This window comes from Typopeltis vanoorti, chromosome 6 (genome assembly GCF_054136105.1).
Source record: "Typopeltis vanoorti isolate ZY-2024b chromosome 6, IOZ_Tvanoo_1.0, whole genome shotgun sequence".
Taxonomy (NCBI): domain Eukaryota; kingdom Metazoa; phylum Arthropoda; class Arachnida; order Uropygi; family Thelyphonidae; genus Typopeltis; species Typopeltis vanoorti.
This window is the reverse complement of record NC_143554.1, coordinates 13,022,179-13,036,362: the sequence shown is the minus strand read 5'-3', so window position 1 is coordinate 13,036,362 and position 14,184 is coordinate 13,022,179. Positions and strand designations below refer to the sequence as shown.

Sequence of the window (14,184 nt, the reverse complement as noted above, 5' to 3'; positions counted from 1 at the left end):
TTTGCAAGTGGGTCAAAGCTTCATGGGATGCTGTGAAACTGAGACAGTGGTTGAATCATTTAAGAAGTGTGGCATTAGTAATGCACTGGATGGTACAGAGGACAATTTGTTGTATGAGGACTCAGATTCTGATTAAGAAGAGGTTTGAAGTGTGTCTTCATTTAGCTCTGGAGATGAATTTCTGGGTTTTGATGAAGAAGATTAAAAGGTGGGTACTCTTTCCTAGTTAGATTAGGTATTTGTTGAAAGTAGACCTACTGATCACTTTATATTTGAAATACTATAAATTCATTATTATATTCAGCGATAAAGTCTTTTTCCTAAAAAATGTGTACAAAAAAGGGGGTGCGTCTTATACGCCAGCAAATTATAACATTTGCATGAAAATTGTACATAGACATCGCTAGATTTATGTATAACTTAGGTAAGTACAACTTAGGAACTCAATATGATTACAAGCATGGTCCCTGAGAGGAATTTTATTAGGGTGTACAAAGTTTCTTTTGGGCCCTTACCTTCTCCATTAGTCATCATTGCCTCTAATTGTCCAAACATTGTTTTTATGGTTCCCAAGCCCCCCACCCAACCTTTTGATCCCAGGCAAGATGTAACCCCTGCACCATTCCCCCCCCCCCTCCTCTCAGAGGCTCTGATTATAAGTGCCTCCCAAAAGCTATTAATCGCAAAAATTTACTCAGTAGAAGAGGACCTCTTACCAGTTATAGACTATAGGGACCATAGCAACCTTAATGTTGATAAAAATTTAGTGTAACAATTTTTTAAATTGCAATGACACACTAATTTTTCCTGCCCTCTTTCATGGTAGTGGAATAATGGGAAAATTTATATAGTATTAGTAGGGCATGCAGCAAGGATGAAAGACTTGTAGACACTACAGTACTTAGAAAGTACCTAGTCTTCAATATCAGACATGACCTCAACAGTATCTCCTGCAAGATACTATACCCAGACTCCTTCTGGGCACAACCTAGCAGAGTAAGCAACAAGATTATTCGCCAGGTGATCGAGAAGCCTCCCCAAGGTCTTAGCAAAGATTCTGTTTACTACCTGACGAGTGGCCTGCAGGAACACACTTTGCTTCTTTGACTGCAAATGGAGGAAGTGCTGACTCTCTAGTTGAATAATTATAGTGTAAAGAGTCCATCATGCTCAATGCATACATGAAGAAAGAGAGTAAATAGAAAATGAAGATCCTACACTAGTTGAAATGTGGCAATGGTCACTTTACACCTTTAATAAACAGTGGTGTTGTTCAGAAGGCAATGAAAGTCATCTACTGTCACATTTTCCTTCTTATTATGATAAGAAAAACTAAAGCATGTAAGGCTGTTTTTTTTCTGTATTCATCAGATATTTGAGTTCATTTGTTCTCAAATGTCAATAATTCTGCCAAATTGTTTCTAAGATACTCACCACAACTGAACAAAAAAATGTGGCTCTTTACTTTCTTCAGTTTCCATGCAATACAGCACACCTCCCCTAGAAGGAAAAGCCATTTTATAACAAGACAAAATACCAATAAACATTAGACATCTGAACACTTTTGAGTCTTAATAATCTGTTATTACAGCCGGAAATTTACTCCACTTTGTGATTCAAATTTTAACATAAAAATAATCTGAATAGGCAGGCTAGTCAGATGAGAAGCTGTAATGTATCATTTACACTGGTTGTAGCGTAGTGTTAACATAACTTTTTAATTTAATTATAATTTTTTTTTCATGTGATTCCTATAAACAAAGGTGGTAAACTTACAGTATACATTATCACTGCATGCAGACTAAGGATTTATTATTATTATTATTTTATTATTAATTTTTTTATTTTTCTACTTAATCCAGAAACCTTGGGCAGGAAACCAAACATGGACGTTTTCAAGCCATTATCAATCAGGCCTTCAGTAATATCACATGGTGGGATGGTGATCTCACACTGGGTGACAATATTCATTTCACACCAATCACAAACAACCATGCTCAAATCAAGATTTGCACCTGTAGGCTGTTGGTTGGAGAGCTAGTATGTAACCACGTGGGCAACCATGCCGGCAATAATTTATCTTATTATTATTTTTTAAAACTAGGATGGTTATTTATTAATTTTTTTAAACTCAATCTGTTAAAAAGAAACTTCTTAACCAACAGTAAAGAAGAAGCTCTCTCTAACTTTACCAGAAACATATTTCAGTACAAAATAAAACTAGGGGGGGGGGATCTGTTTGACAGAAGTTAGTTAAAAAAAAAAAAGGTCAAAATTTTGAAAGCTTGTACATTAGAATTAAATCTTTATTTTCAAATTATCAATCATGATTAATGAAAACTTTTCACAATAGGATAGCTAATTATTGGCTCTGATGGCACAATATAGATTAATGAAAAGTCACAAAGCTTATACATCCACATAGCAACACCACAGGTGAATATAAGGGCGGTCTGAAAAGTTCTCGGCCTAACAATCATAAAACAAATTTATAATTTGAAAATTATTTATATTTTTCAACATAATCTCCTTAAGTCTAATACATTTATTCCAGCGATCACCATTATCCCATCCCTATAGTGGTCCTCAGTAAGCTCTGCAAAATACCCCTCTACAGCTGCAATCGCCTCTTGATTCGAAGAAAAATGCTGACCAGTGAGGAAGAGTTTTAGTTTTGGGAAGAGAGAAGCCAGAGAGAGCCAAATCTGGGGATAGGGTGGATGTTCTAACAATTCATAGTGCAGATCCCTTAATTTTCTCATTGCCAAAACGCCTTTGTGGGCAGGTGCATTGTCCTGGTGAAAGATGATTTTTTTCTTCTGCAAACCTGGTCTTTTCTCACGAATTTTTTTGTCTAGTCTGGTTAAAAGATCAGAATAATATTCCCCGGTTATTGTTTTCCCTTTTCAAGATAATAAACAATTTTATTATCTTGAAAAGGGAAAAGCATCCCAAAACATCGATGCCATGACCTTTCCTGCTGATGGAACCAACTCTGTCTTCTTCGGTGCTGAACAACCAGCTTCTGTCCACTGTTTTGACTGCTGTTTGGATTTTGATGTGTAATGGTGAATCCAAGTCTCATCCATAGTAATAAATCGATGCACAAAATCAGTTTTATTCTTGTTAAAACGCTCCAAGCGCTGTTCAGAGATTTTCATGTGAGTGCATTTTTGATCTGCTGTGAGCAAGTGCAGCACCCATCTTGCGCAAAGCTTTTTCATTTGCAATTCTTCATGCAAAATATATCCTACACATTCTTTTGAAATGCCTATAGTCTCAGCAGTTTCACGCACTTTGACTCGCTGGTCATCCAATACCATATTGTGCACTTGATCAATGATTTCTGGTGGTGTTATCTTTTGGCCATCCTTGGGGGGGGGGGGGAGGGTATTGCTATATGTGTATGTATCCACTGGGGTACTACTATTACTATGCATGAAATACTTATGTACATCACAGGGTACTTGCCTAATGATGTATCACATATCTTATGGATATCAGGTACATCAATGTAGTTATTATTCCCAAAGTATAAAGTCAAGTATGCATTAGAAGAGCATCTACATACATGAGCAAAACTATGCTCTGCATTCACATACCTGTGCATTTGTAACAGCAGTTGTTTAATTTAATTAATGATTCAAAAAGACATGTACATGAAGATGACAATAATCTCTTTAATTAATGTGCACTGAATCAGCAACATGAATATTATGAACCAAAGTTACATAAAATAACCACATTAACTAACAAACCATGTAAACAGACTTAGGTGTTGGCAGTTATTCAATTTATGTTAAATGGTACTGAAAAAACACTAGAACAATGAAATAAGATATTTAATAAATAGCAGCTGATATTTATCTGGATTTCAAATTAGCATCTTCAGAGTAAAAACAACTTATCACAATATGAAGGCATTATTGGTAACAAATTCAAACTGCACAAAAGAAATGGCACCATTTCTTTTGTGTAGTTTCATTTCATTTTTAATGGCACCATCCAATGTTGAATAAATAGTAAACAAAGTTAAAGGTTGATGCACTGGAGCTAGTCATAAAATGACTCAGCATCAAATGTCTGGTAAATTAATTCAACCATACCTGTTGGATCAAGACAGTGTTTCAACAATACCACTGAAGTGATACTGCTATACACGTAACATAAGGTATATCAGTGTAGCTCTTATCACCAAAGTACAGTGCCAATGTAATGACTTCTCTGCAACTTCATAGTTTTTCCCATCTAATTACATCCCATCTAATATGTTATTGGTTGTCCAAATTAACAACCAATAACAGTTGTCACTGTGGGTGGCAGATGTAGAAGAACTTGTTCAACTAATGATTGTCCATTTTGCTAAAAGCTATTGACCTGGTGCAGTGCAACATTGAGTCTAAAGCTATCCCTACACTGGACAAAGAAATTCAGGTCTATGAGGAGGATGTACCAGAGATGTTGCATAAAGTGAATATGAATTTGGCAATAGGAACTGATGGGATTTTATCTTGGATGCTAAAAGAATGTTCCAGCTGTAATGGCTGGTTTAATCTAATTTAATCCAACGTGGTTGTATAATCTAAGTCCCAACATAGGGAAGATTCCAAAGGAGTGGAAAGACTGATGAATCTAACTATTGACTGACTACATCTAACTACTGACCTATCATCTCTGGAGTGGTGGTGGTGAAGATTTTGGAAAAGTTGATAAAAGATCATAAATAAAAATGAGTCAACAGAGAATCTATACTTTGTGCTAGATTTAACAGATGGTCAATTGAATAACTTGTTCATTTTTATAATATGACTGTTGAGTTAGACAAGGGGGAAGGGATAAACCATGATACTTTTGGACTTTGCTAAAGCATTTAACAGGATTCAGCATGGAAGGCTGTTGCATAAGTTGGAAGCTATGAGAATAGATTATAAACTACTAGTTTGGATAAGAGAATGGCTGACTGATGCATCAAAAATTGGATATTAGAGACATAAGTCCGAAAGATTTAAAGTGACTAGTACTGTACTTCAGGGATCAGTCCTTGATCCAATGTTATTCAATCTTTACATTAATGACATTGGAAAGGATTTGATAGGCATGGTAATTAGGAATGTAACTAAGATGCAGCACATCCAAAATGATTTCAATAAGCTGGAATTCTGGGAAAGAGAAAATGACTATCAGTTTAATGTAAAGTAAGTGTAAAGTTATGCACTAATACGATACCCAATGGCATATTATATTGGTAGGATTAAACTAAAAGAAACTGATCAGGCTAGGATCCTGAAGTTCTGGGGGCCATATAGCAAAAATTGCAAATACAACTCAGAGGTTAATTGCAATGCTAAAATGAACACCAACATGCAAGAATAAGGAAGTCATTTTGCCTCTTTACAAGGCTTTGATATGACCTCATCTGGACTACTGTGTGCAGACCTGGTCTCCTTGTGTCTGAGGTGATGCAGATACAGCAAAGAAGATGTAAAGGGGAGTATTAAAGATAATATTGGAACTGCAGAATGTTGATTATGAGGGAAGGCAGAATCTGGACTGCAGACACTAGAAGACAGGAGAAGGGGGGGGATTGAAAGAGACCTGCAAACCTCTGGAAGATTAAATGAGATGCCAGTAGATAAAATTTTTCTGTTTATAGATAATGGTAAGAGGATGTGATGGCATCAACAGAAGTTTAGAATTAATAAAGTCAAGAAAGATGCGAGAGCTAGATTTTTTTTCTCTCATAGAGTGGTGCATAACTGATAGCTTGCCTTTGGAGGTTATGAGTGCAGATGGCGTGAATGAATTCAAGAGAAAGTATGGCATAGTGTGAATGATATGTGGCCTCTCTCAATGAGTTCCTAACTCCTTAGAGGTTTCTTGTGATAATAATAATCTGTGCGTGGTTGGAATGTGGTGTGGTTGTTATATTTATTTAATACTTTAGCTGTCTTTTCAGATGTACCTTGCAAGGGGAGGGGGAACAGGAATAGCTGCTTTGATCTTATGTGTGTTTGGGGAGAAAAGGACAGAGTGGTGGCATTTTATCTTATTTTATAGGGCTTTTAACATGCTGTGATTCTATGATTATGTGTCTTCTAGTGTGTGTGTGTGTGTGTATGTGTGTGTGTGTGTGTGATTAGCTTTGGCTTCCTATAAATATAAAGATTAAGAATCATTTGAAAGATGTATAACTAACATCTAGAAAGGACAGACAGACAGACAGATACTCGATTGTTTTATTTTTTTCTATTGTGAAGTGCATTTTAGCTTATTGGTTGTTTAAGTGCATTAAAAATGAATCCAAAATATCTGGATCGTAGTACCACTAGCAAATACATCAGCAGAGCAGAGGAAGAGACTAAAGGTTGAGCGAAACTGTGTTGAGAGCTCTATTTTCTAAATGTTCTATACAGAAATATGCCAAAGGGAGATAGGGAAGAGACTCCATTCTAACAATCTGTAAATTTTCTAGGGCTAAATTATATTACAAATATGCTGTTAGAGATCATCAAGACTGATTATTGAAAACTTGTTTATATACTAGCTGTATTTTAATTTTATTTACATCTAAATAAAAAATGACAGTTAAGATAAAATAATTAAGTTGTACTTCAGTAAAAAGAATGCAGCCTTCCAGGAGGTAGTGCTTTTATCCTTTGAAAGCTGATGTCTATACATAAGGAAGCCCTGATGATGAGGACCAGCTGGTGTTAACGTTGGTGAAGTGCTGCTATTACCCATGTGATCCTGCCATCGTACCAAAACATAATAATGGAGGTCAACTGCTGACAACTAAAAATACAAGACAAAATTTTATCAAAATATAGTAACTAAATAACAGATAATATAAATTAAATATAATTTATTTTAATCTAAATACTGTTCTGATATCAAGCTTTATAAGAGCTAAGCCTGTAAGATAAAAATTCAAATTATGAAAAAAAAGAAAGCTCATATGAAAAAAAAAGTATTAAACCACACTTTAAATTTCACATAATTAAATTATTATTAAAACAATAATAATAATAAAAACAGAATCACAACTATTTCTGAAGATTCTTAACATGTTTTTAAAAGCCTTCCATAGTTTTTTCTCTTGATATCATTCAATGTCTCTTCAAAATGATAATTATTTTTCTGTTTTTATAGCTGTTAAAGATGCCTTCTTTGTTTGACATCATTGTCTTGAAAACTTATTCTTAAAATAAATTGATCCTTGACCTTTAATGTTCATCACTTAATTTCTTTTTTTTTTTTTTACAAGGCTCAGGTTCATATGAAGTAGTGGTAAGAAAAGTCTGTGGCATTATCATGGATTCATTCATTGCACTTTTTACTCCTGGGATCTGCAAGGGCATTCTTAAACAATATAATAGCAAATTTTGCCAGCTTGATGGGTTGAATGGAGAGTATTTCCAATCTTACCAACAGGCTATGGACTTGAATTTCACTGCCCAGCGTAAGACATATAAGCTGGACTGCACAAGTGGTCTTAAGAGTTTCCAAATTAACAACCCTTAACTCATTCACATTCATCAAAAGATGTAATAAATTAAGATTGTAATTTGATTGATAAAAATCCAGATGTTTTCTTCAAACAAAAATAATAGTTAGTAATATGTTCATATCAATTATTGGAAAAGCCAATGACATGGAATGAGTAAGCTATCTTAAAAAGTATCTTGCACCCAACTGTTGCAAACACGTGAGAATTCCAGATTTTGTCACTAATTTTAAATCTCAAATATAGCTTATTTGTTTCCCAACAAGAAACTTTGCTCTAGTTCGAAAAACTTCCAACATTATCCAATAGGCCTCCACGTAAGTAGGGTAGTAGTCTTATATTAGGCAATGAAATATATCTCCCACCTAGATTGGCAGTCATCTATGCTCACAATGGGATTTGAACTTTCAGTCCACTGAATGGTGAGTTGGTATGATATTCATTAGGCAAAACAAGTTGATATTTACATTTAGAAGCAATTTTGATATATTAATTATAAAAATAAAACTTAAAAATAAAATAAATTTTATTAGCAAAACAAGTAACCTGACTGCTATAGAGAAAAATGACAACGTAACTGAAACAAATGATTAATGAAATGTTACATGACTGATGACAGTCACTATGGAAAAAATGTACGTTTCATGTTGTTCATTACTATTTTATACCTTTTTATCAAAGAAAACACAGTTCATTCTCATCAACAAATCCACTTACAATGGAACAATGGAATAATTTGCTATAGTGAAGTACTTTTAGCATGACAACTCTTTCTCACACAACTCAACAAACACGTCATTCATCATCTCTGTTCACTGTATGGAATCCCCATCCAGCACCACTTAATTATCTTATTCTCATGGATATATAAGTTGATTCTTTTGCACTCTCCAATTTCCATCCACCAATCAATCATATAGTTTATTAATTTTAACCAGTTATGCTTGAGAAGAGAGATGCCAATGATGAAAAATGAGAATAATTAAATAAAATAAATTAAATAAAACCAATTAAATACTGTGCATCAGGTTAAGGCGCTACCTATTCGAAAAACTGAGTTTCACTGCCTTTTGCCTTCTGTCATCATTCATAGAACTATCATAATTCATTAGGATACTGCACATCCATAAACCCTACTTACTCATTTTTCTTATTCATCATTTTACTATATGCATTTCTGACATCCTCCCCACCATACAGATAAATGCTATATTACTACGAATGAACCATTCTCATGCTATTTAAAAAAAAAAAAAAAAAGCATGCTATTTAATGTTAGTTCTACATGTTAGGTAATTCTGTTAGTTCTATTATCACCTTTCCTCATGTACAAATAAAACAGTATTTTTAATTAACATGATTTCTACAATGTCACTACTTACAATACAACAATTCTACATATCCAATATCACACAAACAAAAAAAAAAAAACATCTCATTCACACTAATTGTACTGCACAAAACGATCACTGTAAAGTTAAATACTATATTTATAAATTTATCAAATCTCAGTATTCACAAGAAAAAATATATTCAGTTTATCAAAAATTCAATCCATTTCTTTCATTAACAGTATTTTTTCTATCATTTTAGGTTGGATTATTTGTTAGATCTGAAATATAGGAAGATGATTTGATGTAAAATCAGGGGTAATTCATCATCTATATGGATCACATTATGAAAGAAAGTGGCATTATACCTGATATTAGAATTGGAGATGTCAAACTTAGCTCTTTGCTTTATGCAAATGATGATGTACTCCTAAACCCATTCAGTTCAAGTCTTCAGGATTCTCTAACTAAATTGAGTAACAGCTGTAACAAATTTGGCATGAAATTCAACAGTAAAAAGCAAAACTACGAAAATAGGCAGGAGCATAGAAAACTTCAGCTGCATTCTGAATAGAGAGTCTATAGAACAAGGAAAATATTTCAGCTATTTAGGTACAGCTTGTAGTGAAAATGGTAGGTTAAATCTGTAAATGGATAACAAAAGGCAAAGCTGTTATAGTTGGTAGCCACCTGAATAAATTTATGTGGAATAATTAGCCAAAATACCAAACTAGGAGTATACAAGACAGTGTTCAAACCAGTTTTAAGTTACGGATCTCAGAGTTGGGTTAGAAATGAAGTACTTGATCAAAGACTAGAAACCAGAGATATGATGGCTCTGAGAAAAATTAGGGGAGTAAACCAATGTCATCAATGGCAGAATCTTTCTGCCATTGATGATTCTTATGATTCTAAAGTGCATGACATCAAAGTACAAATTCAAGATACATCTGAATGGTAAAAATAGCCCCTTCAAAGTACTAAAAAGACTACCACAGCACTCTGTGCTAGCTCTGCTCCTTTTTAATTTATACATTAGTGACATGCCACAAACTTCCTCCCAAAAGTTTGCATATGCAGATGATCTGGCATTGGCAACTCAGACTAAACACCTGAAAGAGGCCAAGACTGTGCTCATTTCCAACCTTGAAGTTCTATACAACTATTACACTAAATGGAGTCTTTGCCCAAATTCCTGTAAGACTGGTTTGCAGATTTCTCTAGAACAATCATCAAGCTGATAAATGGCTGAAGGCCTCATTCAGAGGGGAGACTTTGAAGCACAACCCCAACCCATGATATCTCAGCCACCTTAGATCGCTCTTTAACCTTCAAAGAAACACCTGTGAAATGTCTGCCAAAAGCTAAAAACTAAGAATAATATCATCAGGAAGCTTGATGAGCTGGGAGGGCAGGAGCCAACACTTCAAAATCTGGTGCCCATACTCTAGTGTACTCTTGAGCAACTATGCCCCAGTGTGGTATTTGAGTCATCATATCAGCAAGGTCGACGTGCAACTTAATGACATCATGAGAATCATCATGGGTTGCATAAAGTCTACACTTGCTGAGTGGGTACCAACACTCTCTAACATCATACCACCAGGCCGGCCTGGTTGGCCTAGTGGTTAGCGTATCCACTCTATAGCCAAAAGGCTGAGGGTTCGAATCACGCCGTGGGCATGGATGTTTGTGATTGCCTGTGAAAATACTCGTGGTGGTCGGCGATAGATGGCGTTGGTGTGAATGCTGAAGGTAGTTGCGGTTGGTGGAGACAGAGAGTTGTAGAGTAGGTGACCTCCCTCGATGAGTCTTTGAACTCCCTGGAGGTGTTACGTAGTAATAATAATAAGGAAGAAAGCTGCCACTAACGGAGAATGGATAAAATGTACAGGAAATAACAACTTGTCCATCCATAAGGACCTCCAAAATCTACTACCTATTTGCTCAAAGTCCCACAACCCGATCTGGAAAAAATAAGCAACCAGATACAAATTCTCCTGAAACTGAATGGAAGAATCACTGGCTTACTTGAACAATAAAAAAATGGACACCTCATTACAGACCCCACAACAGAATTCCCTGGCTTTGACCTACCCAGATGGCAATGGAGCACACTCAACCACCTGAGGACAGGCCGTGCCAGATGTGCTACCATGATATACATGTGGGGCCTACATCAATCCCTAACATGTGACTGTGGTGCTGATCAACAGACTGTCAATCATATTATTCAGGACTGCCCATTGTGGAGTTTTCAGGGCACACTGATGGACCTGTTCCAGGTTACCCCAGATGCAATCCAATGGTTTAGAGAAAATTTGAACTTAAATGTATGATTTATGTATATATTCACTTTTCTATTTTTATCTTTCTATTTGCACAAACCCAACCCATATGAAATGTAATGGCAGAATCACAGAATAAAAATGAAGATATTAGAAAGGAACTTGACACTATTAGCATTCAAGAATATCTAAGCAGAGCTATTCAAAGGTGGAATGGCCACTTAAATAGAACGAGTGAGAAAGGGTAAGCAAAAACAGATGCTTTATGCTAAGATCATATGGTACCATATGGCTTCGCTACGTTGATGATGTGTTCGCTATTTGGCCACATGGCCCGGATTCACTCCTCTCCTTCTTAACACATTTAAACAACCAACACCCTAGAATCAAGTTCACCCTGGAAAAAGAGGAAAACAATAACCTCCCCTTCCTAGACATACTAGTCACCTGCCAACCTGATGGAACCTTGGTTTTTCTCAGTTTATAGAAAACCCACTGATACAGGCAGATACATTCACCAACAATCCCATCACCACCCCCTCACAACAATATGGAGTTATTAAGACACTATTCAACAGGGCAAAAATAATCTGTTCTAATGATCAAGCCCTAACCACTGAACTAAATCACATCCATGACACTTTCTCAGCCAATGGCTACCCCCCTCCAAAAACGAATCCAAAAAATACTTAAACCAGTTATCCACAACCCCCCCACCCTCACAAAAAAGATTACTCTAAATCCATCACCATTCCCTACGTCCGAGGCACCTCGGAAAAAATCAACAAAATCTTAAAAAAACATGACTTGACCACTTGTTACAGACCACACAGAAATTGGCATCCCTTTTCCGCTCCACTAAAGACCAACCACCTCCCCTAGACCTACCTGGTGTACACCAGGTCCCTTGCAGCTGTAAATTGTCCTACTTTGGCCAAACAGGCAGGACAGCAAATATCAGAATCTCAGAACACAAGGATTACATCCGATTTCACCAGTACAGCCACTCTGGGCTTGCAGACCACGCTCTGGATACTCGCCACAGAATGAGATGGAAGAAAGCCACAGTAATATACTGCAGCAAGTTCAAATATGAAAGACTATTCATGGAATCAGCCTCAGCCCTTAGGAACATGCCAAACCTCAACAAATTTGGATGCATGAGACTGCCCCAAATTTGGGAAACATTTATCGGAACAACTTCAGCTCAAAGGCCAAGAACTACCAATATAGCCTGCCAGGGGGCACCATCAGGACTTTAGGAAAACGTTAGCTTCCTAGCTTCGGTTCTCATTTGCCGTTATGTAGTACTTGTGTGCACGTGTCTTTGTATTAAGTTCCCAAGAAGATGGCAATGTGACATTTGCCGAAATATCGGAAAGTATATATTAAAGTTTATTTAATTTATATTTTTAGTGTACACTGTCAATTCCTTAATTATTAGTTATCGGTTAATAAGTGAAGAATGAAAAACTGTAATCAAGAAGTAGTTGCACAAAAGATAAACAGTGACTATCATCATAGGCTTCAGCATAAAAATAAAAAAGGTGCCCAGGGAATGGAATGAAGGTAAGACAGTGCCACTGCATAAGGGCAGTAGCAGACTGGAAGTGTCTAATTATAGACCAGTTTGTATGTCATCAGTAGTTAAGATCTTGGAGAAATTAGTGAGGGACCGTATATATACAGCATTGGGCAGATGAGGGTAATGTTATCTGTGAGAGTCAACATGGATTTGTTCAGGGGTGCTCGTTTTAGTAATATCATTGGCTTTTTATAATAAAGTTACAAGAGCAGTTGATGAGGGAAAGGCATATACTACCATTTTCTTCAATTTAGTGAAGGCATTTGACAGGGTGTCACATGATAAGCTGATATTTAAGTTGCAGCACATAGGTTTGGATATCAGGTTGGTCAACTGGATTCAGGACTGGCTGTCTGATAGGTATCAGAGGTTGTGTATGATGGGGCAGTATCAAGGGGGCAGAAGATTACAAGTGGGTTCCCAGGGCTCAGTACTGGGACCTATATTGTTTCCTATATAAATGCAATTCAGTGAATTGCAAGGAGATATTAAGTTGTTTGCGTATGATGCGAAGCTGGGAAAGGTTATTAGTAATAGTGCAGATGTGATAGCCCTGCAAGAGGATTTGAATAAACTAGACAGATGGGCAAATGAAAGGGGTGTCGGTTTAATGCAGCAAAATGTAAGGTCTTGAAGTTTGGGACACATTGATGGGACACTTAATACTCTATTCGAGGAGTCGTACTGGAGGAAGTAGGGGAGACAAGAGATCTGGGGTTGATGATTGATAGAAAACTGAAATTCAGGGGACATATTGCAAAGGTGGTGAAGGTAACACAGAAGATTGCTGCAATGCTGAGAAGGATGCTGACCTGCAGAGATAAAAGAGTTATCATTCTGTTGTATAAGACCCTGATCAGACTACACTTAGACTATTGTTCCCAGATTTGGTCCCCAGAATTTGAAGGGGATAAATTACCTGTGGAAAGGGTACAGAGGCAGATAACAAAGATGGTTTCAGGACTGTACAATGTCAGTTACTAGGATCGACTGAGGGAATATGGACTACAGAGTTTGGTGAATAGAAGGAGAGGTGATATGATCGAGACTTTTAAACTGTTGAGAGGCAGTTACAGGGGTGACACTGGGGGAATTCTTTCACGTGGTGGAACGGCGGGAAGGAGCGACGACAAGGGGCCATCCCTGAAAGTTACGAAAGGCAGCTGTGAGCAAGAGGATGAGGAGTGGTTGAACCATGGAATGCATTGCCCGAGAGAGTGGTTGGTTAGAGCAAGAACGGTCAATAAGTTTAAGGAGTGGTATGATAAACTTTGTGTTTCCTAAAAACGACCTCCCACGATGAGTCTTTTGACTCCATGGAGGCCTGGATAATAATAATAATAATATACACTGCTGATATCCTTTTCATTTAATAACTGATGCTATGGGACCGGACATAATATTCTCCTGAGTTTGTTATAATTTCCATCTTTGTAGCTCAGCATGTAACCTGTCTAAAAGAAAAATATTGCAATT

General features: G+C 36.5%; 1 protein-coding gene across 1 annotated transcript in view; it reads right to left on the bottom strand.

Annotated features, from left to right (window-relative positions):
- prd1 (pleckstrin homology domain-containing protein pruning defect 1) overlaps positions 1 to 14,184 on the bottom strand; it is a 274,327-nt gene that overhangs the window by 52,950 nt on the left and 207,193 nt on the right. The window contains exons 11-12 of the mRNA XM_090394672.1: positions 6,611 to 6,792; positions 1,435 to 1,500 (exon numbers count right to left, since the gene is read on the bottom strand). Coding sequence (XP_090250798.1) covers positions 1,435 to 1,500; positions 6,611 to 6,792 — 248 coding nt within the window. The remainder of the gene's footprint in view (positions 1 to 1,434; positions 1,501 to 6,610; positions 6,793 to 14,184) is intronic.